This window comes from Pyrgilauda ruficollis, unplaced genomic scaffold, assembly GCF_017590135.1.
Source record: "Pyrgilauda ruficollis isolate IOZ18807 unplaced genomic scaffold, ASM1759013v1 scaffold14, whole genome shotgun sequence".
In the NCBI taxonomy this organism is placed as follows: Eukaryota; Metazoa; Chordata; class Aves; order Passeriformes; family Passeridae; genus Pyrgilauda; species Pyrgilauda ruficollis.
The window spans coordinates 9,255,795-9,280,990 of NW_024512543.1; the positions used below are offsets into that span (position 1 = coordinate 9,255,795).

At 53.9% G+C, this 25,196-nt stretch overlaps 1 protein-coding gene across 2 annotated transcripts; it reads right to left on the minus strand.

Moving 5' to 3' along the window:
- Window positions 1–360: 360 nt before the first annotated feature.
- Window positions 361–16,507, minus strand: CHRM4 (cholinergic receptor muscarinic 4). 2 transcript variants are annotated; one of them, XM_041459985.1, is made up of 4 exons: window positions 16,412–16,507; window positions 3,688–3,729; window positions 1,653–3,153; window positions 361–1,114 (listed from the first exon to the last, which is right to left on the minus strand). In XM_041459985.1, exons 1-3 carry the CDS (start codon window positions 16,467–16,469, stop codon window positions 1,676–1,678), a joined length of 1,578 nt encoding a protein of 525 aa, XP_041315919.1. In that variant the 5' UTR covers window positions 16,470–16,507; the 3' UTR covers window positions 361–1,114; window positions 1,653–1,675. The 2 variants fall into 2 exon arrangements, with proteins under 2 accessions (XP_041315919.1, XP_041315920.1); XM_041459986.1 differs by lacking the exon at window positions 361–1,114 and having other exon boundaries at window positions 1,599–3,153.
- Between the last annotated feature and the right edge of the window lie 8,689 nt (window positions 16,508–25,196).

Genomic DNA, 25,196 nt, shown 5'->3' on the forward strand with positions numbered 1-25,196 from the left:
ACAGCCTCTTTGCAACAACGCTTCAGGTTGCACCCCCTTGCTCTTGGCAGAAGGGATGGGCTGCAGGAAATGTCACCAATGGGTGACACTGGGAAGCAGGGAAGGAGCCAGCCAGGTGATGACTCATTCATTCCTCACTCCATGGACATTAGTTTCCTGGTCCAAGGTCTTTATTTGTCTTGGGGTGTGTTGGGCTGCAGCTGTAACCATTTAAAAATACCCAGAAACCCACCAGGCATTTTGAGTACCCCTAAAGGCAGTGATGGAGAGGCTCCCATCTGGGTTGGGGCAGCCTTTCTGCCGGTTGCACCCTGGCATCAGGACAGGAAGGACATACGGACACAGAGTTTTCCAGTGCTAGAGTGGCCCCATCCCATCCCTTGCCTGCACCTGGCTGCATCCACCAAGGCTTGCACCTGGCTCTGGGAGAAGCTGGGGAGCAGCCCCAGGGCTGGGCTGCACACAGGGGTGGGCTGGGAGGAGGCTGGGGGTGCTGGCTGAAGCCTGCATGCTGAGGGCTCTGCCACAGCACCCATGACAGCGTTACATCCATTCACAAAGCTCAGCAGCCGGCTCCTTCGGCCTCCATGGAGGAGCCCCCTGCGCTCAGGGCAGGAGCGGGGCTGGAGGCCACCATCATCCTCTCCTGACTCCAGAGCCATGCATCAGGCCTCCCACACCCACTGTGGGGAGAGCAGGGACCTGCTTATGGCCCAGATGAGACACGGGGCACCTTGGCCACACTGCAGACCCTCTTCCCACCCTTTTCTGAGACCCCCAGGTCCTCCCTGTCCCTCCCAAGGACAGTTATTTTCACAGTCACTGCTGCCCACCACTCAGGGGCCCCATTCCCCCAGGGCTGTGGAGTGAAGTCCTGCACCACACCAGGGCTTTTCTTTGCAGTTTTAGTTGCCATCGTTGTCAGAGGCAACTGGGTTTCACACTCCTCACCCAGCAGTGAAATGCTTGGTTAATCTGTCTGTCTTTCCAGCAAATTGCTGTCTGAGGGCACAAACAACGTGAAGGGGAGAGCAGAGCCAGAGCACAGGGAAATATTCTGCCCCAGGACCCTGGGTGAGGATGTCTGTTGGCACTCTCAAGGGAAAGGAAGCATCTTGCCATATCTGTTAAGGTCCAATCTTGACTGCCTTCACGGGGGCCTGGCTGGGCCAGCAGGACCCATTAACCTGCCTGAGCCAGCCTGGTCCAAGATGCTAGTAAATGTTTGACCCTGGTTTCTTTTCATTTCTTGGGTAATAAACGCTTTATAAGCCAATGGAAAGCATCCAGCATTAGCCCGTCTGCATGCAGACAAGCTCTGATGCCTTGGAGATGGTCAGCTGGGGAAAAAGGTACATCCAGTCTTAGGAGAGACACTGATGCCATTTGGCCAATCTCAAGAGCATGGAGCTAGGAAGGGCTCCTGGTGACCACATCTCCTCTTGCCTCTGGCTTTCCCAGTGACTCCCTGATCTAGTCCCCAGGCCCAGGGCAACTGGAAGGACCTGCAGCTCAGAAATGCCTTGGATTTTTGTCAGCGTTGGATGAAGGGCATCCTCTGCAATCACTGCACAGTCTGCACTGTAGTGAGTGGGGAGCAGAAGAACCCCCGCTGGCAAAGGAGGCAAAAGGAAGGGTTTCCATAAGGATACTGAAGTGGTCCCTGAGTACCAGTTTATCTGGCTGTGCCAATGTTCCTGTACTGGCACATGAGAAGGTGCTTGAAGGTTTTCTTGAAAGTGGCATTGCAGAGGGCATAGCAGGCTGGGTTGATGGTGCTGTTGACATAGCAGAGCCAGTAGCCAATGGACCACACTGTTTCGGGCACGCAGGTCTCACAGAAGGTGTTAATGAGGACCATCACGTTGTAGGGGGTCCATGTGAGTATGAAGGCCAGCAGGATGGCAAATATGGTTCGGGTGACTTTCTTCTCTCGGGCAGCCATCTGGCGCTTCTTCCGTACTTGGCTCCTGGCGATGCTGGCAAACTTCCTGGCAACATTGACTGGGCGGCTGTTGGCCAGGGAGTTGTGGTTAGAGGCACCTGACTTGGCTGGGACAATCTCAATGGCGGTGACGCATTCAGTCCCAGTCTGCTTGGTGACAATCTTAATCTTGGACCACTTGGAAGTTGGGTTCACTCGGGGGTTGGCTGGACTTTGTCCTTGCCCTGCTGGCAAGACTTCTGCTGTGGGCTTGTCTTTTGTGGTCTGGGTCATGCTGACAGTGCTGGACTCATTGGATGTCTCCTTCTCCTCCTGATGGCCAGTGGCCTCTGTCTGGGCGGATGGCTGGTCATCCACTTTCCCATTCCTCACCTCCTCCTTCACCTCCACAGCCCTCTTGGGAGAATTATTGTTGTTCTGTTTGACCACAGGGCCCTTGAGGAATCTGAGGGACTTGGCTTTCCTCTCTTTCCTGCTCTCAGGCTTGTGCCTCCTTACCCTGCTTCTGCTGGCCAGGGAGATGTGGATGTACAGCACCGTCATGATGACCACGGGCAGGTAAAAAGCAGCAATGGCTGTGCCAAATGTCACCGCTGGGTTGGAGAGGAACTGGATGTAACATTCCCTCTCAGGGACTGTCCTCTTGCCCACAATGAACTGCCAGAACAAGATGGCAGGGGCCCAGAGAATGAAGGACAATATCCATGCAGCCGCAATCATTAGCCCTGCCATCTTGGTGGTCCTCCTGGCCGGGTACGTCAGGGGCTTGGTGACACAGAAGTACCGGTCAAAGCTGATGATGAGCAGGTTCATGACAGAGGCATTGCTCACCACATAGTCCAGAGCCAGCCACAGGTCGCACACCACGGCCCCCAGTGGCCAGTAGCCTTTGATGATGTAGACCGTGTAGAGGTTCATGGAGAAGACCCCGATGATGAGGTCTGCGCAGGCCAGGCTGAAGAGGAAATAGTTGTTGACAGTCTGGAGCTGGCGGTTCACCTTGATGGAGAGCATCACCAGGATGTTCCCCACCACGGTGACGAGGCTGAGTGAGCCGGTGACAGTGGCAATGAAAACCAGCTCCACTGTCTTGTAGTTGGTGGGAGGCTGCACAGCCACCTCAGAGCGGTTGCCCAGGGTGAAGTTGTCATAGGTCAGGTTGGCCATCTTTGCCTGCCACGGCTGAGCAGAGAGGTTGTGCATGGGATCTGCAAGGAGAGCAAGGACAGAAAGGGAGAATATCAGACCTGCCAGCCTGTCCTGGCAGCATTTCCTCAGTTTCCCAGGCCAGCACTGCTGTTGGTTAGTGCTCAAAAATCTCCCGGCATTCCTGGACTTCTCTTTGTCACTCCAGGAGTCCGTTGGAGGCATTTTTTGTATCCCTATTTAGCAGTAGAGGAGGCAAATGAGTTGCAGGGAGAAAAGCAGGAATGGGGCTAGGACAGTCCCATGTTCCAGGGTGTGATGGTCCCTTCTTTCCCTATCCCAGCAGGAGCACAACCTCGTGTGGCCCAAAGAGGCACACAGGGGGGCCAAAGGGATGGGGAAAGAGGACTGCAGAGCCCAGGGGGGATGCACATACAGCACTCACTGCCAGAACAGCACAGCATGGAGCCAGTGCCCTGCCCCAGGGACAAGAGCAGGTTTATGGCATGCCCCAGGCATGTTCCACTGACCTCCCCAAAGCACTCCCCAAGAGGGGCCTAACCCACAAAACCCGTGCCGGGGTCCGCTCGGCTCACCTGTGTCTCTCGCAGCAAATAGTTCCTGCTGGAAGATGAAATCTGGGAGAAGGAAAACAGCAAGTTACACCACAGCTTGTGTGCATCCCACAACATCTTACTGAGGGCACCAGCCTGTCCAACACAGGCAGCCCTGACCAAAGGGTGACACTGCTGAGATACAGGTGCTGAAAAGCCAAGAAAGGCTGAAATGGGTGGTCTAGCCTGGCGCAGTGCACAGTGCAGCAGGCTCAGGAAAGGGAGGGAGCTGCACAGTGCCATCAGTCAGTGACACTGGGAAGTGGTGACCCCTTCCCCCAGTCCCACATCACAGTGCAGCTGCAGCCACCCAGGCTAGGAGATGTACAGTGTGGAGACACCTCAGCAGGATACATGGAATTATTTATGAAAAGCGATGAGGATTACAGAGAGAATTACTGCCTTCATCCAAACCAAGATGCCTGTGGTTAATCACCCAAGGTAAGAGTAGAATGGACCTTAAAAAAAAAATCAATAGATGAGAAGTGCTGTATTGAGATGAAAGGGAATTTCCTGGAAAGAAAAGGAAAAGCAAAGGCACTGAGGGAGTTGGGCTGGACAGAAGAGCTTCCCACTGAACCTGCCTCTCCTACACTATCCAGGCCTCCAAAACATGCTGGGCCTTCACCAGCCTCACCTTGGCTTCTGGGGGCATTCCAACCCTGCCAGACCATCAAGGGCAGCCGCTACAGCAGCTCCTCCTGGTGCCTGGGGCAGGGGTTCAGCCCCATGGGCGCTGCTGCCAGGAAGCCAGCAGGAGCCAGTGAGTGTCCCCACAGCGGGAGCGCTCAGCAGTGTGGCTCTGGCTTGGGAGATGGCTCCAAATGCCTGGGAAGCCTGAATGCCTGAAGCTGATTTTGCTGAATGTATAGACGTGCCATTAACACGCACCTCTTCCAAACAGGGTCTGGCAGGCTTTGAGATCAGTTTGTCTGTTTTAAGTATTTGAAAAAAAATGCCCTTGTCTTTCATTTGTGGAGAGGGTAGGGGATGTCTGCCATCAGCAAATAGCCAAGTTGTTAATACAAGCACTTTCTAAAGAGATACAGGTGTAATTAAATGGAAATGTGGCTGCTGAGATGCTAAAGCCAGGGTCTGATGTAGCCATTTAGACAGCTTCTGCATTAGCAAGGATACAGCTGCGATAGTGGTGGAGCTCCTCTTACAGGTGCAAGGAAAAGAAGAGGATGAGGGACAAAGAAATACCTTTCTACCATTATCCTCTAAGCATGTCTGTGAAGACAAAAGGATTTTAAAAGAAAGCAATGCCCTTTGGTAGATGCTACATGCCAGATACGGATGGGGTGAGGAAGCTGGTGCACTGCTCAGGCTTGGAGCTTTGCACCCAGCTCCAAGCACAAGGGATGTATCAAGGGAGAGGGAAAGAGGTTTCTGCTGCCATCCTTCCTGGGCACCCAGCCAGGGATGTGAGAAGAGGTGATAAGTGTATAAAATGGCTTAGAAATATATAATCATGGCAGTTTGGGGGTTGGTTTCAGTACAATTGAAATGAGTTTTAATTTCTTCACTTTGGTGAGATGGGGAGATTTAACTGTCATTCTTGTAACAGCTAATCAAACTGATCAGACAAGCTAGCAATCATACAGACATCTACCCCAGCTCTTCCAAGAAGAATTTGAAAGTCTTGAAAAGAAACCTTTCCATCGTCTCTGCTAAAATGTGGGTTTCAGTTTTCTCACTTTTGTTCATGAACTGGCATCCTCTTCTAAGCGTGTCTAATTAATTATCAACCTTGACAGAGGCTTGTGTTCGCAGTTACCCAAAGTAAGAAAAGTCCATCTCAACCCTGAACTGTTGTGTACGTGTCCCAAGACCGGGAGGAAAGGCTGCGGCAGCCCCACAGGCGAGCCTTTGGATGCCACCCAGAGGTCGCGCTGCAAACTGGTGAGAGGAGGCACAGGCAACTGCCGCCTCAGGGCGGAGGCTCAAACGCTGAGCACTTAAGCACAACAAGCCTTCACCTAAAAGCAAGAAAATAAAGCAATCCCCTGTTTGAGGGAAGGAGGAGGACTGAAAATGCTTGAAGGTGTGAAGAAAACATACACCACAGACAGAGCAACACGTGTGAGCTGGGAGCTGTGGACGCTGCTCACCCTTGCCTCAGATCCCCTGGCTATTCTCTGCTGTACCCCAGCCCACCGGGCATCCCTTCTCTCTCCATCTTCTACTCTCCTTTCCCCTGTCTCACTTTTCTGCCCCGACACCCTCTCTGAGCTCACTGGGACCGCTCAGCACTGCCTTTGCCTTCCCGCACAGAGGAGGCAGCTCACTCTGGAGCTGGGAGGAGGCCAAGGATGCTACAAATTCGGTAGGTCTGTGCAGCTGACCAAGCCATGCATCATGCCTGAATGGGCACTAGGGATAGATCTCTGCCTCTGAGATGGAGAGCATCCAGGCTGTGTGGGAAGGGCCTGGGTGGGGGCACAGCCCTCAGGCAGTCACACCTCTGTCTGCATCCCCATCATGTGTCCAAAGATGGAGAGAGCACACAGGAGAGCTGTGGAGCTGCACCAAACTCAGCAGTGTGACACCATCTCCACCCTCATGCCAGCCACATCACTGTTCCCAGTGCTGTGACACCAGACACCAAGGGACCTCTCCAGGACTCGGTATCTCCCCACTAAATGCCTTGCCTGTGTACTAGAGTGCCCAGTGCTTGCTTCCTGCACTTCCAGGAGTGCATTTCTTCTCTCCCTCCCCTCAAAGCCTGCATCCTACATCACCCTCTCTGTCTCCATTCCCTTTTTCACCCTACTTTCATGATGACACCACAGACAGGGAGGAGACAAAGCTGAGAGAACACTTCAGAAGGGCTCCTAGGGCTGACACCCTTACCTGTGACACCAGTTGGCTTTTCAGCCTGCACACAACCATTCTTTCTCAGTGGGTGCTCTCTCACACCTGCTTGCACCAGCCAGATACAGCGAATTCCCTCAGACTTCTGGCAGTGATTTACAGCTGGTTTTCTCCTCTCCATCGAAGCTGTTGGGAGATTCCAACTCCTTACTGATAGCATCCTCCAGTCCAAGAGTTTCTGTGGCTGCTGCAGTGGTCACCAATACCTTTCCCTTCCCACACAGCCACAGATCCAAGCAGAGAAAATTGTCATTTGGGTGGGGTCCAACTACTGTGGGCAGTGGGCACAGCAGGGTTTCCACTGCTGCCAGCAATCATGGGTGTGACCACTCTTGTGTGAGAATTCAACTCCAGAGTAAGAGCAAAGCCCGTGCTCTGTCACAGGGTGACACCCGAGACCACAGCAGAAGACTCCTGCTATTTCCTTGCTCCACCTCATGTGCCTTACCAGCAAGCCTTCCCAGCCTGTCAGCTCCTACCAACTGCCTCCAGCCTCTTGCCAGGTAGCAGAGGGGAAAGCCCTGTCATGGACAGGGTGACCATCCTGAGACCAAGGATCTGCAGTAGCTGGATGCTGGTGTTCCATCAGCTGCAGTTCGTGACTGAGCCCCTGCTGAGCACTCAGCTCACGTGGGATGGAGGCTTTAGTTCCCTCCCGCCCCTGCTGCTCCTTATGTGGAAGAAGCTGGCCACCCTCTGCACCAGCACAGCCAAGGCAATGGGAGAGGTTGGTATTTACACACACCCGTGTGATGGATGAGCTCCTGGAGCAAGCAGCCCTCCTGCCCCAGGGTTCCCCACACCTTCTCTCTGTACTGCACAGCCTCCCTCTGCTCCACGGCCCCTGTCCCACATGTCATCACCAGTCATCTCCTTTTCCTGTCATTTCCTCTCCTCTCCCCATCCCAGCACCGTCCTCAGGGCTGGGGATACCCATGGAGCAGGTGCAAGTGGGGGCAAAGCTATGTCTGGTCCACATGTGGCTGAAGTGACATTCTGCCTCTGGGAATGAACAGAGCTCTGCAAGGAACCCCAGCATAAAGCGAGCTCCATGCTCACACACCAGCCTGGGGAGGAAGATGTTCACAGGGGAAGGAGAGGAATCAGAGAAAGACGTGTTTTAGCGGACACCTATGAGCACGAGCTGCTCCCAGGGGAAATGAGCTTTAGCCCTGCATGGGTTTGGAGCCACAGCACAACTGAAAGGGACCTCGAGCCCAGGGACAGGATGGAGGGGCTGTGGCTGTCAGCTCCTGGCTGAACGGATCCTGTGGGGCTCTGGGTGCTGCCTGCCTCCAGCAGAGAGGGAAGGTGGCCCCCTCCACCACAGGCACATTCCAGGAGAAGGCACACATCACCTCCTGCTCTGTCTGGGTGCCAAAGACTAGGCCTGGGCACATCACATTTGCTGTCACATTTGGAAAGAGCCAAACCAGACCTACTGCCAGCCCCCTGCTTGTCTTGGCCTTCCCAAAAGTGCAGAGAGGGTAAAAGTCTTAAGGGGATTAATCCTGTCAGGTCAAACTGCTGATGTGATGTGGGGCTGGGCAGTCTGTGCAGCCACCACCACGAGCAGGAGAGGAGAGGAGAGGAGAGGAGAGGAGAGGGAAAAAAGAAGGAACAGAAGACGCTAGACATTTATGGCTCACACTCACAAAGGGAAGGTATCCTTAGGGTAGGGTGGCAGTTTGTGGCGCTAATTGCATTATCTAATAGCTGTTAATTAGTTCCTGAATCATGGCACCACTTTACAGCTAGTGAAGGGTTGTTCTGGTTGACAGATTCACACCCCTCAGAGTGTGAAAACAGAATTCCTAGATACTGGGAACAGGCACCTTAGAAATACAACATACGAGAGAAGATGGAGGGCAGGCCCTGTGTCTGGCAGGGGGAGGGTTGGTGTTGGTTTGTTTCCAAGCCTCTGCGTTGGAATGATGAAGGCAATAAACAACCAGAAAAACAGAAAGGAGATGAGGGGCCAGCAGGATCTGTTGCATTAAAATGGCAGGGCTCCTCCTGCCCTCCAAGCTCCAGCTGGTAGCTGTGCTTTCTCCCCTCTGGTCAATAGATCCCTGTTGAAGTCCTTATCCTGCTCCAGAGATCTGAGCCATTGTGGAACAGGAATTGTTTCTTGTCAGTAACATATGGGGTGGTTCTGGGAATTTGTTTTTTCTATTGAATAATTTATTCTTTCTTCCTTTGCTATTCAACTGGTCCTCATGAGGCAAAGCAATTGCCTCCATCCCACAAGTTAAGGACCTCTGATAGCTTTTCCTGGAGCCACTGGAGAAGCAGTAAGCTCAGTGGCACAGGAGCAGCCAGCTTGCAGGGGGAGGCGAGGGGGCCAGGGAACCCCCCCGGGCCTGATGTGTGTTTGCGCATCAGGTTTGTAAAATTTGCTGTCCCCAGGGCCAGAAGGGAGTGTTGCAGTTGGGTAAGCCCGCCACCCCCCAAGCAAGCCAGAGCCTCCCTGCCTTCACTGTGGCTAATGCTGGCTTTCAGAGTGAAGCCGAGGCTGCACCCGGCTGTGGGAAGCGCTCTCAGGTTGGAGCCGTGGCTGTTGAGCTGCTCCTGCAGGTAGAGCCCAGCCCAGCAGGCTGACCAGCACCCCACAGCAGCCGTGGCTACACCCCTGCCCAAACTTGCCTGTGCCCCCAGCACTTGCCTGTATCCCTAATGTGCTCTTTGCAGGTTGTAAGGGGCCGCACGCCATTTAGCCACAGCATCACCAGACAAGAAGCAAGCCAGTGAGAAATTGTTTTTTAAAAAGTAATTGAAAGGTCACTCCTATAAATAGCTTACCAGCACACTGGTCACTCTGACAATTAATTAACCTCCTGTCACCCAATTATTAGGCCAAATAAATAACCTATCAGTGGAACGCTACTAGCAAGTGTGCATGGCAAATGCCACGCAAGCCAAAGTCCAGCCTTACCCTGCTGTGCCCAGCCTGCAGCTCCCAGGCACCGGCGACTCCCCAGCAGCTCCCACGCCTGCGCTGGCTCCGGTGGTAACATCCCGGGGGGAGAAGGCTCACCACGGCGGCATCGCACAGCGGGACAGGGGACACAGTGCCCTCCCTCCCGTGCCCTCTACCTGGGGCACCCCAGGGCTGCAGCTCCCTGCTGGTGGCAGAGCTCAGGCCATGTCACTGAGCTAGGAAGGTGCTGGGCTTCCAGCTGAGCCTGGGCTGGAGCCACACTTCTCCCCTCCCATCCACTGCATTAATGCTCTCTGCCTCAGAGAGATGCTCATGTTCTTTTATATGCCTGGGCTGAAGCTTTAACAGAACCCAGCTGTTTGAAGGCAGCACAGCAGAAACAACCCCGCTGCAGCTACAGGTCCCACTGCCGGGAAGGGCTCTGGGACCAGCCAGCAGAGAGGAAGGAGGGGAGAGAGACAGGATTGCAGCAACAACTGACTGCCTGGATTAGCTGGGCTCTTCCCAGGAGTCGGGACCAGATGCTTGTGGGAGAGAATGGTGGAGGAGCAACTAAGAGCTAGAGGGGCAAGTGTTGCAACACCTAAGAGCTATTTGCTTAGAAGAGCATCTCCCCCTGCCCCAGGGACAGGCCTTGCCTGGGGATGACAAGGGGGAAGGGCTTGGCTCTGTTTGGGAAGCCAGCTGTAGGGAAGCTCCCTCACCCTGCCACGGCCCCACACAGCCACAGGCGCCCGTGCCAGGTCCCTATCACCCACATGGGGGGTCTGCCCCCCAGGACTGTCCCAGGTGCCAGGGCTGGTGCTGAATAAGGCAGGGGCTGGTCCCCACACAGAGACCTGCAGCACCCTGCCCTCACCCTCTTTGTCCCCAGGGTCCCACGAACCGTAGGTGGGGATGCAGCTCAAGCAGTCAGAGATGCAGTGCTGCTCTGGCAGGGGGGACATGTAGCTCATCCCAGAGCTGAGGCACTGCAGGGAGCAAACAGTAAGGTGCTCATCTGAAATTTTAAAGACTTGACAATGGAAACAAGAGCCCCTTGCCCCATGGAGCAGCATGAAGCTCTACAGGCTTTGATAGGACAAATGAGCCAGCTAAGCAATGGATGAGAGAAAAGAGCTGATGCCCTGAACCAAGAGCAGAAAATCAGGCAGGAGCAAGAGCCCTTCTGGATGGATGCATATGTGAGAGCCCTAGTTCTAGGGGCAGATAGCAGATGGGAATCTTTGAGGTGCTAATGAAAAAGGAAACTGAAAATATGGGACCCTATTTGGCCACAAGACCTGCCAGAGGATTTGGAGTTGGAGGTGGTGCAATGGGATAGAGTGAAGAAGAGGAGCTGTGAAGAAGGTGGGCAGGAGAGCCCAGGGCATGGACAGGCAGAATGGAAAATGCAGGGGTCAGAGTGCCAGAGGAGGACAGCAGGTAGGAAATCCCTAGAACAGAGAAGGGGAGGGATGGAGAGGAAGGAGGTGGGAATAGTCTTGGTCTGCCAGGGAGGCATTACTTATCTCCTCTACAGAAAAGTCCTAAGAAAACCTTCTAAGGAGGAGAGACCTCACACAGAGACATTACCTGCAAACCTCTCCCTGCTGCCTTCTCTAGAGGCTCCCACCTGCTCCTTGCTGGGCAGAGTGGGAGCCATGCTGGAGCTGCAAACCTCTGTGGGCTGCAGCTCTGCGGCTCAGGCAGCCCAGCTCTGCCTGGAGTCACTTCTCTCGCTGCAGGATGGTGATCCCCAGCCTGTTGTGCTGGTGCTGAATAAGGCAGGGGCTGGTCCCTGTGCAGAGACCTGCAGCACTCTACACTCACCCTTTTTGTCCCCTGGGTCCCCATGAGCGGGGATGCAGCTCAGGCAGTCAGGGATGCAGCGCTGCTCACCCCACAGCACAGAGCAGGGGGTTTAGCCCATTGACTGGGACAGCCCGTTGACACAGTAGCAGAGGGTTTAATGAGTTGAGCATCACTTATGGGCCTTGGTGAGGTATCTGAGCTCTGCAAGAAGCATAGGGACCACCATGCTAGACACTGCTCCTAAGTGCTGTAGAAAGGCAGGCCCAAGGCCAGGCAATTCATGCCTGTTTTCAGGCAAAGGCAGATGCCAGAGGAATTTCATTGCTCTCCACTCCTCTCTGTACACATGCATGCACATTTTTGGCCTTATCTGGGACTGCACATGATGTAACTGTCAGCAGAGGAAGGATCCAAACTATCCCAGAGGCACTAGAGGTGGCGAGATGCCGGGTACTCTTTCCCATCTCAGTCATTCCAAGATCCCTCAAGGACCTTCATCCCTTCTCATTAGAGCCAGCTTGCCGCGCTGCCTGGGACCTGGGGGCTGGCATTGACACTGGGAGGGTCTGCAAGTGAGGGGTCAGTGAAGCACGGTGCCATGGAGGCCTCTGGAGAGCTGCTCTGTGACCTGGAGCGCATGCAGGGGCCCGGGACATCATGTTTGCAGACTCATTTTTTCAGGCTTCAGTGTTGCACAACTGCAGCTGAGTTTCCCACAGACAAATCAATCTTATTCTGCTTAAGGAGGCTGAAGACATTAACCTCTTAACAGGCCAATGCAAACCAAATTGACCAGGATCCTTATCCCTCCTGATGACATTTCTCCTCCAGACACTTCCAGCTGAGGCTCCTGGTGTCAGCCCCCACTGCCTCCTCTGCCAAGCTGCAAGGTGCTATACAATATGCTAGATTTAAAAGCAGTTGTGGTACCAGAGGGGCTGCTTCTCTTCCTGGCTTTTTTGGCTGGAGGAACACAGCCACCCTCAATAGCTCAGTAACACACCGATAGCTCAGGCCAAGCCTGCTGAGCTCAAAGAGCTCCACGGTTTGTACTGAGTTCTGCCTTTAAAGGACAAAATTCCCAGCTGCTGCCCCTCCTTCACCAACTGACCTGGGATGTAACTCCTCTTGGAGGCTCTTGAAGACAAGTAAACAGCCCTGTGCTTCCCCATGTCCCTCTCCAGCTCTCTCTGAGTCACAGGAACAGGTGGGAGAGGTTCCCCTGCAGCTGCACACCTCAACCTGCCCAGCGCTGGGGCAGGAGGTGGGAAGGGAACAGGGCACTTGGGCATCTCTGCCACTGCCTCATGCACCGAGTGGGAATGGGGCACACATTGCACAGGACATAAAGGCATGATGGCGACAGCGTCACAGAAATGCAGAAGAGCCACTGTCACTCACACAGCTCTGATTTGCAGGACCTCCAGCAACAGTTTTGGGGATTGTCAGACAGACAAAGCACTGTGCCTACAGCCATTGCATTTGCAGGCTTGGACAGACTGGTGATGTTAATTTTCTCTGCAAACTTGCATCATACAAGGGATAAGCTGAGCCTTTGCTGGAGTTCCTCCTCCATGCGGTGCAGCCTCAGGGCTGAAGGCATCTCTGGAGGGTCCCAAGAGCAGCCCCGGGGCGAAGGCGTGAGCAGCTGTGCCCGGCACGCAAGGGCTGGGGCTGGGGAGCATCTCCAGCACAGCCTCGTTTGCTGTGCTCACAGTGCCAGGGTCTGAAGATAGGTCAAATGATGTTGTCCTGGCACAGAGTCAAGTCCCAAGAGGACCAGTGCATCGATCCACAGGGAAGGTGGGATGGCTGCCAACAGGCACACAGAGTGAGGACACCCAGGTGTCTCTAGCTGGGGGAACATGGACTGGTTGTGTGTCTCCTGCTAAAACTCTGTGTCTAAGCATCAAGGGGAGGATCTGTATATGAGACACCTTGCCCTGTGTTCATGCACCAGCAAAATACTGGAATCATGGGCCAGCCTGACTTGCCCCAGATTAATGAGTCCAGGAATTGCCTAACTCCTTGAAGATTCAGTAAATGAATTTGTCTGAATACAGGGCAAAGGTCCACCTCGGTATGTTCAAGGGTCTGGATGCAGCAAGGCTGTGCCATGGCTAGAGGCTGGAAAGGATGTCATGGTGGGCTGTACTCCTGGGGACAGTCAAGGCTGGCACACTCCTCCACTTGGCTGTGAGTTGGACAGCAGCCAGACATTCAGGCCCTCACCTCCTGGTCTGCCAGGGCCCTGGGCAGGAGAGCACATGAGTCTTCCTAAAAGCTGGTATCTGCTCTCTGACTGGTCACACAAATCCCTCAGAAGAAGGATGTATTTGGCATGGTTCCAATCACCAGCTTGAAGAGGCTTCAACAGTGCCTGGGTGTGAAGCCTCACTGCAACCACTGGTACCTGGCACACTCATGGTGGGTGCTGGTGCTTGGGCGGGCTAAAGAACAGTCAGCAGGGGATGCTGGGATGGAAATGGAGAGAGAAGAGGAAATACATGGGAATGATCTGGTCCAAAACTTTCATTTCCTCGCTGTGTCAGGTCCTGCACTCTCATATCTCCCCAAAACACGTCTTGTAATGTGCAGTTTTAGTGCCAGCCCAGAATGGATGCTGAAATACAAAGCAAATCTCCTCCCTTGGCTTACTGGAGAGCAATAAGGGCATAGACTTAGGAGCAACTGGCTCGAGGACAATGCCCACATCTCCAGAAGATGCCCAACAAAGCCCTCACTTAGCATGCCAAGGAGAAGGGGTCAGCTTGCACACAAGAAACAGTTGCTGCGTGTCTGTCCATGTGGAAAGAGGAGGTGTGTTTGTGCAGAAAACGGCAGCCCCTTGCAAACAGTCTCCATCTCTGTATTCTCTCACAACTGATCTCGCCGCTGCCTTTGCAGAGCTACATCTGCCACCTCGGCTGGGCACTCACCAAACCTCTTCACCTCTGTGGATGCTGCTGGTCAGGGCTCAGCAAGGGCAGGCAGAGAAGGGATCAACACAAAGGTGTGCTAGGGACTGCTCTGAATCAGCTGCTCCTCCTGGTCTCACTATTTTTATTCCCTGGTTTTGTCTTTTTTCTTTTTTTTCTTTTTTTTTTCTCCTGGGGAGATGTTTGTTATTTTAATTTTAAAGAAGAAAACAACAAACCCCCAACCATGTCAAAACCTGCCATCAGTGGGGTGGGGACACAGCTTGTGGGGACAGTCAAAAGAGAAAAACCATGCTCCTTCTGCAAACTCAGAGTAATTGGATCACAGCATTAATTAATAATTTCAGTTCTTCTCTTCCATGAAAGAAAACAGACTGACCTGCTGAGATGGGTATGCCCCTCGTGTGAATAAACAAACCATTTTTCCCAGTAGCCCTTCTCCTCCTTCTCCCGCCAGCTTTCCTCTGCCCACTCATCAGGTCACTCCCAGAGCTGCTGCCGCTCCATGCAGCAGCCCTGAAAACTTGCTGCCACTCTGAGCAAAGGCACATTGGCTGCTGCCCACCCCTGCACCCTGCTCCCATCCCCACCTTCCACCTCCAGGGCTTCCACCACCGGCCGCCATCCCAGCTGAAGGGTGAGCCAGGGATGGGTCGCTGGTTAGGATCTCCACTGGATGCTCTGCTCTTTGCTGGATGTCTCCTGGGGGCCTAGTCCGGGCTGGAGAGCAGCAGCAGGTGCTCAGATCACAGGAGTTAGGGCATTAGGAAGGAGGAGGTGGTGCCCAGCAGTAGAGACAGCGAAAGCATCTTGCTGTCACCTGTGATTTCAACGTGAGCATTGTCTCTGGTGCTGTTTCACCAAAAGCCTGGGTTCTGGGATCCTGTCACCTGAGTATTTTGATAGACAGTGCCTGCATCAACAAGCCACCCAACTGCATTGGTAGCAACCCTTCCAGCCCCTCTGTCTACTCTACAAGTTGTGGCAGAAGTCAAACCACCTTTGGAGGTCACCCCGGGCAGCTGTGATAAAGCAGGGAGCCTTCAAATGCTCAAGCAGAGCCCATCTACCAGCAGGGCACAGGGTTCCAGGGCATAGGGAACCAGCTGTTCCTCAGGTTGGGAAGTATCTCCCCAGCCTTGGCTTACCAAATACCAGCTAGAAAAATCCATTCACAGCACAATCAGAAGGGTTGAAAACAGGTCAGACAAAAACCAGTGCTGCTTTTAAGAAAAATTTTAAGAACTGTTCCCTGATTTGAAGCCAATGTCATTATTTTGGAAAGAAAGAAGGGTGTGGCTGCCCGACTCTTGTCCATGGTGTGCCAACAGAGAGCACGGGGCAGCTCTGTCATTACCAGCAGAAGGGGTGCAACAGGACCAGAAAGGGCTAAAGGGAAGATGAGATCTGCACTGAGGGAGAGAGTGGGCAAGATCTGTCTCCCTTGCAATGCCCAATCTGGCAAAGGGCTCTGTGAGGAGGGGGCAAGCTTCTGCCTAGTCATGTCCTGGGAGGTGGCCACAAGCGCCAGAGAGGTTTGCCCAGTATGGCGACAAAGTATCCAAAAGATAGGGGATCCTCTCCCTGTTGCTCTTGTTGGAATAGTGAGGGAAGCAAAGAGCGTGCAGGTAGTTTCTCGTCCAGGAATGTCTCCTTCCCAGAGAAGGCACCAGGGGAGCAAATAACCCCGTCCTGGGTTTCCTCCTGGGGGTGCCTGCCCCCGGAGCCGCAGGCTGCTCGTATTCCCTACTCAGGGTGCTGACAAGGCTGTTTCCTGGGTGACTAAGAGGGGCCCGAGGTTCCTCGGGCGACGGATCCCGGGAACGTTGTTGGTTTGGATGGGAACAGGGAAAGGGGGTGCCAGACATCGCCCCGGTGCCCTGGCAGGCTGCACCGCTCCAGACATCCCGGGGCAGCGAACCAGCGCGAGGGGCCCGACCCGCGGGGCACCCCGGCGTTCCCGGAGAGACGCAGGAATGTGGGAAAGTTGGCAGAGACACCTCCCCCATTCCTGGGGCGACCGCGTGCCACATCCCCCGGGGGTGCGGAGCCCCCTCCCCATGCACCCTGAAGCCATGCTGACACCCCCGCCGGACGCTGCGGGGGATGCCCTGCGCCCCCCGCCCCGCGCACACGGCCCCGAGCAGCGACTCACCGGGCAGCCCAGCCCAGGGCGCGCCGCCGCCCGGCGCCGAGCGGTTCTCAGCGGCCATGGTACCGCGCCGCGCCCGCGGGGGCTCCGGCTGGCATGGCCCGGCCGGCTCCCGGCTCCGGTCCCGGCTCCCGGTCCCGGCGGCGCCGCGCGCGGCGGAGGGGCGGGGAGAGGGGAGGGCCCAGATGTGTCGCCCCCAGATGTGCGCCCCCCTCGCCGCCACGAAAGCGCACCGGGACGGCGAGGGGGAGGACGGGGGCTCAGGACGCCAGGAGCCGCTGCCAATCCCCCCGCCGCCGTTCCCCGCCGGCCAGATGTGCGGGAGCGCTCTTGCAGCACCCCGGACAGCGCTCCCGGGACCGCCCGCTCCCGGCGCCGGGCTCCGGCCCCTGCTGCCCCCCGCAGTCCCGCGGGGATGAGTCCCGATCCGTACAGCCGGCAGCGCCGGGAGCACCGGCGTCCCACGGCGGGAGAGAGCGAGGAGCAGGGAGGCGCAGAGCGGGGCCCCTCACGGCCTGGGCAAAGGGAGGCCTCGACGCCTTCCCCAGTCTCCAAAAAACTCTGCCGGGCTGTCACTAACACTCGGAACTGCGGTGTTCATGCAGAACAAAAAAACCTCATCGGGCAGTTCCACAACCAGCTGTCTGACTGTCCCCCAGGTCTGGCTTTTGATAATGAGAAAGCATCAAACAAGAAGAAACAAAGGGAAAAAGGAAAAAAAAAATAGCATTTCTTTTCCTGTACACCTTTCCCCATCCCCCCACTTCAAACCCAGAGCAGCGCCCTTACCCACTCCTCTGCCTCTCACTCTCGCTCTCTCACAGACACACGCGGGTATCATTTCCCATCTGCTCGGCTCTCACACACACATGCATAGACACACATAAACAAATAAATGCCCCACTGTAGCCCTCCTTTGAAGCAATTACAGTAGCAGATGGGTTCCTACCATCCATTCCTTCACCTCCTCACCCTCTTCTCATACCTCTCTGACTCTGGGAGGTGGCACTTAACAAAAGCACAGTATTTTATGTCAATGTCTCCTCTAAAGGTGTGTCCAGTTCACAGACTGGACCTCTTTTCCGCATAGATCCTGCAAACTGGTATCTTCTCCCTGCAAATGGAGGCACATTTCTGAATTCCAGCAGAGAGAACATTGTTAAGGTAATTCAGACAATTTTCTCTGATGACACATCTCCCACTCCAGGTGCATCTCTGCACCCTGAAAAGGTTAAAGCCTTTTGGCACTTGCATCTGGTGCTGCCTTTGCACACCAAGAGGACCCTGCCACAGCAGGGAGGCAGATGCACCACCATTAGTTTGATCACCATAGGCCACATTCTGGCATTTTTTTTTTTTTTAGTGAGTTCAGTCAACTCATATTTTTTTTCCTTCCTGCCTTCTTTGAGAAGGAAGAAGACAAAGCTTTCCAAAAGTTGGCTGGTGCGGAGCCAGGCAATTGCACTGAGGCTTTGCTGGCTCTTTTCAGCTTAACATCTGCCTGCACTCTTCTTGCAGGCACTGACCAAAACCCATCAAAGACTCCAGCCAGTTATTTGGAGTCTCTTGCCTTGTCCAAAGTCCTGACCTCAAACAAATACCACCCTCTCCTCCTCCCTCTTTCCCACTAAAAAAATTTAATGTAAATAGACCTTTGTCATGCTCTGTGAGAACTCATCAGACTGAGGAAATATCTGCTTCAAAGACAATTTGATTGTACTGGAGTTGGGTTCTTTGATTGGACTCTTGTTTCAAACTACAAGTCCCCATAGAAAGACAAAAGACTGTAATGAACAGTGAGATACAGTCTTCTTCCCAAGCTGATCAGTCATGGAGATAAAAATGTGTAACCAAATTGAAAACTTTCCAACTTCTAAGTCTTAGCTTAGCTATATGCACTCATTAGTCAGAAGTAGAATTTCTGAAAGTCTGGACTCACCATCCATATTCCAATTAAAGGGAGCACTTCCTTCTTTTGGCTTGACATATTCACACATTCCCTTCTTGTGGTCTGGCAGCAAATTTCACCAGCCTCTCTTGTTGCCACCGAAGTGACATCACATTCCTTCCTGGGCCGTGTCAGCACTGGTCATGAACAACAGTTAATGCACTCCAGAACCAGAACCCAGCTCCAACCATTCCCCTGGCCATGTACATTGTGACAAGCTGTGAGGTGGGACAGGAGGGACTTGTGGTTTTCTCATGGAAGAAGCCAAGGCCTGACTTGACTTCATATTCAATGGCCCAGGCAAATTAAGGGCCTACCTTACTCTCTTTTGGAATTAAGACCTGTGACAGTCCAAGACTCCTGCTATCCTTCTGGACTGACCCAGCTTGGTCTGGGGCAGTAACCAGCCAGGAAACCCAGCATCTATCACCTTGTAGGGATCTGGGATACTCCTGGAGCTATTTTTCATATAACCGCACAACTCCTGCTTTTTTGCATCACTTCACTTTTAGCCTCTATTTTTGGAATGGCTTCTTTGTCTTATTTTTTCTTTTCAGCCATGCTGTGCTGTGCCTGCTCTCTAATCAGCATTAGCTAGTCTTCCATTATCAGTTGGCAATGATCCATCATGCTCCTCCATCTCAAAAATTGCCCTTGCACCAAAACACCACAAACACCTAGGAACAGACAAAGGCACTCCTCTCACCCCTGCCTCTGAAGTGGGGGATATACAGAAACCAATGGCAAGTGACCACCTCGGTACTCCACCTTGGCTTGTGACAGCTCCCATCCATAGCTATCCTGAGGCAGAGTGCTTACACCATGGAGCACGTGCTCAGGAGATGAATATTTCTGAAGAGCAGGAAAAGCTGATATGGGTCATTTACTCTGGTTTCTCCCACAAGGCTGGGAACATCCACCCATTATCCCTGACAGATTCCCAGTAACTATACTCAAACCTGCAGCAGCCACAGCAGCAGCCAGCACTGGCTCCTGGCACACAGACTAATGCCAGGCTGTGTCTGCTGGGAGACTTGGGGAGTTCATTGCTGGTCCTGCAACCCTACACTCATCCTCAAGTAAAGGAGCAGTTTTCACCCATCCCTGGAGTACACGGGGCATGCACCAGTTCAGACACCAGCCTCTGGCACTGAGCTCTGCTAGTGACAAATCTGCTCTGGCCAGGTCTCTCCCTTCCTTCCACAAGTCCTCCCCTAGCCTGACAGTCTCTGCCAGCCTCCAGCAGTAAGAGTCCAGCCCAAGCCATGCCTCCCATCCTGCTCACAGAGAGTTGCACTCCTGCATACGCTCGCATGCTCACTCTCCTTTCTTTCTGTCCTTCTTCAAGGCACTCACGTTTTCTTTCTGCCTCACACACCCTTTCATGCTCCACTTCCTCCCTCTGCCACAGATCCCTTTGTCCTCCGGTGGATCCACACTGCTTCCCCAGCACAATGCAGGCAGCCAGTCCCCCTCCCTCTGACAGACGTACTCCCACAAACTTGCTGAACCCATCTACAAGGCTTTAATATTCATAAAAGTCAACCTTAGTCTAAAGAAAATGTGCTTGATGACGAAAGTATTTACATTGCAAATCACTTTTAATAGCCCTCTGGTAGTCAGCCTAGTGATAAATGCTAATCCATCTATCAGCTCAAAACCAAAATAAACCCAGCTCAGAAGGAGAGAGCCAGAGAGAGAAAAAGCAGCTGGCAACAGTGAGAAAGGCTCAGGTCTCTGGACCATCACTGCCGCAGGAGACAGGTGTGAAGGCTCCGCTCAGCAGTTGGTGAGAGGAGTGAAGTGCCCCACAGGGAGCAGAGGCAGCTGCTCTACCCGCTCTTGGCCAAGCAAGGAGATGCCCTTCACTCACTGGAGTGGATCTGGCATTGCCTGGCAGGACAGAGCTGTCTGAATGCCAGGGAAGTAACTCAGACTCCATTCCCATGCCCAGGGCTGCAGGCAACAGGGTGATGCCACCTGTGGGTGGGCTTTTGCTCTGTCTGTGCTGCTGGGTGAAACACAGCCATGAGGGACATGGATCTTTCCCCTGGATCAGTGTCATCCCTGTGGGAGATGGAAGAAGGGACAGCACCTCGTGGTTACTTGCCTCTGTCCTAATAATTTGCCTAAGGACATGGGATGGGACATTTGTAAAGGGGCTTAGAACTGTTTAAAAGGTCTGAAATAAATACTGCTTTCAGGCCACATTTGCCTGGAGCCACCCACACCTGTTCTCTCCATTGAGGAGGTACAGGATCATCTGTACACAAGTCCTCTTCCCCATCAGTACAATCCCCAGAGGAACACTTCTTTCCCCTCATTCCAGCTGTCCCCAGGGCACATCAGGAACAAACAACCCCAGACATGATTCCTTGCGGGAGTACAATCACTCATGGGTGCAAGGTGAGCCGGATCCCAGACCATGCTGGGACAAAGTCACACTGCAGGGAGCAGGGTGGGAGGACTTGCAGGGCCAAGGAGAAGCAGGTTTGCTGCAGCCTTCCTGAGAGAGAAGGTGACTGAAGGCACCCAGCCATGCACTGCTGCCTCAGCCAGACCCCCAGCAGTCATCCAGAGCCACATCCTCTCATGCCTCATGGCATGCCTTAACTGGAGACAGAGGGGAAAAATACCGATGAGGAAGCTGCATTAAGCACATCACTCAGTGCTCAGCTGTTTCCCAGCCTCCCAGGTTGCTTGCAGAGACAAGGTAATGAAAGATTCTTTCATTATTTGGAAAATGTCGTTTTTAGCACCGGTGAAGGATGCCAGAGCCACAGCCCCAGGGAGGGAGTGACTGTGTTTAGCCATGGAGCAGGTGTAGCCCCAGTGGCTGGGGTGATGGTGGCACCGGAGACCCCCACTGGCCCTGCTGTCCGTGGCAGGGCACAGCCAGGAAAGCAAGGTATGGACACTCTGGCCCATGCAGGGAAGCCAGGTGAACATGGAAGAGCAGTGACTGATACAGAAAGCCATCCTGCCATGCCTGGCTCGTCCGCAGGCATGCAATTCACACCAGTCCATAGGCCCATGAGCATGCTTGAAATGCCAGGGAAGCACCAGACAGCTGTGCTCTCAGCCTGGCCACAAATATCAGTGCCTTAAATCGAGCGAGGGGATATGGCAGGTGACACACACTTCTGTCACCTGATGCTACCCTTGGAAAGCTGCCTGTTGGGCATTGCCAGGCGCTTGAGCTCAGCAAAAGGCAGGAGGGCAGCTGCAGCCTGTGCCTGATGCAGCACCTCTGGAGAGAGTTGAACACAACAGCCTGCACCCAGCCTGGTGTGCTGCAATCTCTTCAGTCAATAATCATCTGCTTTTTGTGTTTTAAAAGATTGCTGCTGCTATTTTAAGGTTGCACTCAGTTTTGTAACATTTGCCATATAGGCACGACTTCAAATACTTCAATGCAATTGTTTTGTTGCAGTCCCCACTCTTGCAACTTTTACTTGCTTTCTGGGTAATGGAAGGGGGAAAGTGCTTCTGAATTACTTCTTTTATACCTATTATTAAAAAAAAATTAAAATCAGAAAAATAAAAGAAAAAAATTAGGAAAAAAAAAAAGAGGAATGTAAGCTTGTGCTGTTCTCCTGCCATTTCTCACATGACACAGAAGAGAGCACATCTTCCCTGGGACTGCTGAGCCCATGGGCTGGGTCTGGCCTATGGAGCCAGGCAGCGTGTGGGAACTCTGTGCCTGCCTGTGGTCACCGTGAGCTCCCCAGGGCCCTCTCCCAGGCACTGTCACACACAGCTTGCTGCCCAGCCATCAGAGAAAAAGCAACCAAGGGCTTGAGCCCCTTTAACAGATTAGTCTAATTAGTTAATTTTCCAATTCACTACTTTGTTAATTCATGAATTCACTAACCCACCATGCTTACTCACACGGCAGTTGCCTCGCTGGCAGTGTGAGCCCAGCTTCCTCCCCAGTGTGGCACGGAGCCCCCAGCAGCCCCGTGGCCAGTGCCAGAGCCCTCCTGACACCGAAGGCTTTCGGGGTCAGCCGCCCTGCTGACACCTTCCAGCTCAGGTGATCCATGCAAACCCTGTCCGCTGGGTTCTGCAGGAGGTGCCAGCGGCTGTTGCAGAGGTGCAGGAGAGGATGTCCACAGGAAACCCTGGTCCCTGGACTACAGGGGTTGGAGCTTCTAACCCTGGCAAACCTCCATGGAGCTGAGACCACCTTCAGCACATGCAGCCACTCCTGGAGGAGAAACTCATCCCAAGTGAGGAGACAAGCCCCAGTCCCACATGGGCACTGAAGCACTCAGCCCAGCCTCCCGGTGGCCTTGCCATCCTCCCTGCACTGGGGCACTGAGGCAAGCCCAAACCTCCCTGGGGGCTTCCCTGCAGCCCCCCAGGATTCTCCACTGCAGGGGCACAGAGCCAGCAGCCCTGCAGTGCAATCGCCCTGCCATCAGGCTTGCTTCACCGAGCAGCTTGGCAGAGCCTGCCTTCTAAAACACATGCAGCCTAATAAATGCATTCCATGTTTTAAATGCATCTTCTAAAAAAGAGCATTTCCTGGGTTTGAGGTAATCACTGGCACTGCTGGGGGACAAAGAGCTCTATGTGTGTGCATCTCACTTCAGGCAGCTCAGCTCTGATCCTCACATGGACAGAATTTGTGCTCCCCACAGGCACATTTACCTCACACAGAGGCCCCACTAAAGTTAATGCTACCTACTGTGTCCTTCACAGGGAAGGAAACCAAGAGGAACACAGTAAGCGTGCAAAATCCACAGCAGGTGGAAAACAGTCAGCAGTTCCTGTGTAAAGAAAGCATTTAGTGCAGCCAGAAGGAAGCAGATCCTTGCTTTCCCAAGAAAGATGCTGCCCCTGCCCTGCATCTCCCTGTGCCTGACAGGGACCCGGCCCTGCTCTGGGGGACGGTACAAGGCCGTGGGTCACTTGTCTTCATCCAGGGGGCACCGAGTGTGTTGCTGGGCAGCCCCCCAGCACTGACATCTCCCACACAGGAGGCTGTCCCTCCTCTCACCCCTTTTCCCCAGCCTCTGCCCACTGAAGTTTACCCTGGGCAGAAGAGCCCACCGTGGGTTGGCCACGGGTACCGAGCTGCCATGCACTGCAGGGATGAAGGCAGCCTGCTGCCATTGGGGTCTTGCATTCACCCCACAGGTCTGTACCCCCACACCCAGGCCCAGCACTCACCAAGGAGACTTCACCACCCCAAACCAAGCCAAAAACATGGATAAAAGTATTTTGTTATGGCAAGAGGCCATATCTCAATGCAGAGCCAGGGACAGAGGAGGCTCGAGGCTGCAGGATGCAAGAGCTCTGTTCTCTGATGGCCAGGCTAATAACCCTGTATTAAATTACAAGCCTGGGTTCAGTTGTGGTTGTTTTGTTTTTGTTGGGTTTTTTGTAAGCTGTCTGTTTAGATTTATCAGCATAATTCCTGATACTGCCTTGTCGGACATCATTACGATAATCTCACTACTGTGTCTGCCAGGGAATTGGGAGGCGAGCAGGAGGCGGCTGCAGAGCAGGGCAGCGGTGGGGCCTGGGCTGCCTGCAAGGCACAGCCCCAGGACCACTCACCCCAGAGCTGGGGACCCTGGGGAAGCTGGAGGCACAAGCCCCCTCAACAGGACTCTAAAGTCAAAGAGAGCAAGCTCACACTGAGGGACAAGGGATCCAGTCTCCAGCCAGACAGGTCACCATCCCTCCAACAATCTCAGTGAGGAAGAGACCCAATTAACTCTCAGGAAAAGGGGAGGGGGCACACAGAAAAACCTGGAGGATGTGGGCAAGTTGGAAATGAGCAGCCTCTGTTTTGGCAGTGATCCCTGCCCTTAATTCACAGTAATTTAATCATTAATTTAAATAAGGTTTCTCAGGGCAGAGAGCACAAGAGGAAGAAGGCAGGAGGCTGCTAGCCCAGCTCTATCCCTCCATCCTTCCATGCTGCAGCCCTTCTCTGCTCTGTGGGTGCTCCCTCGCACACACACAGTGTCCACACTCATGCACACACAGAGCCTTCCTGTCTTCTCCACAGCCAGGCCTGCTGTGCTCCACCTTGGCACAGGTCCTGTGCCAGCCCCCAGCCAGGGATTTGGGAAGCCGGGCCAGGCAGGCAGCAAAGTGCTTCTTCCTGGGGACCTGGCTCTGAAATGCTCACCTGAGGCAGGGGGATGCTCCAATGCAGCACTGCAACTCCTCAGCAGCTGGAGTCGGGTCTGCAGCTTCCCTTCCCAGCAGCTAGAGTAGTCTGGGCTGAAGAGCTGTCTTGGGCAGGGATTTGGAGCTTTGGGATATTTTGGGCATGACATAGAGCAAAGGTACCCCTGAGAGTCTATTCACCCACAAGAGGCATCCCCCTCTCCATTGGGCTGGGCCTGGGGGAGCCACAGGTGGGAGGCAGGTAATCACATCAGCAAAACAGATAAAAATCCCAGCCCAGCCTGGAGATTTTATTAATGAAAATGAGCCTGTGATGGGAGGTAATTTCCAGCCCCTGGGTGATTCGGCTGGAGGATGGAGCTGCAGACAGGGATGAGTCCAGGCAGCCAGGCAGAGATTCAGTCAGGGACCAGAGGCGCTTCCAAGAGGGGACTGTGTACGTGGCCTTGAAACCTGGAATGTGAGGAGAGGAGCTGTCAACACCTCCAGAGAGCAAGTGCTTCCAACTGTGTCGCTGGAGATGCAATGCTACCAGCCACTGTCCCTTAGTGGGAACTGGCTGAGGTCACCACAGGAGCAGGGGGATCTTCAGACCCCATTTCACAGCACTCCTATCCCCACGCTCTGGCTGTACCTTCCCAGATGCTGGTCCATGCAGCTCCTTGGTTGAACCACCCTTATTCAGCTCCT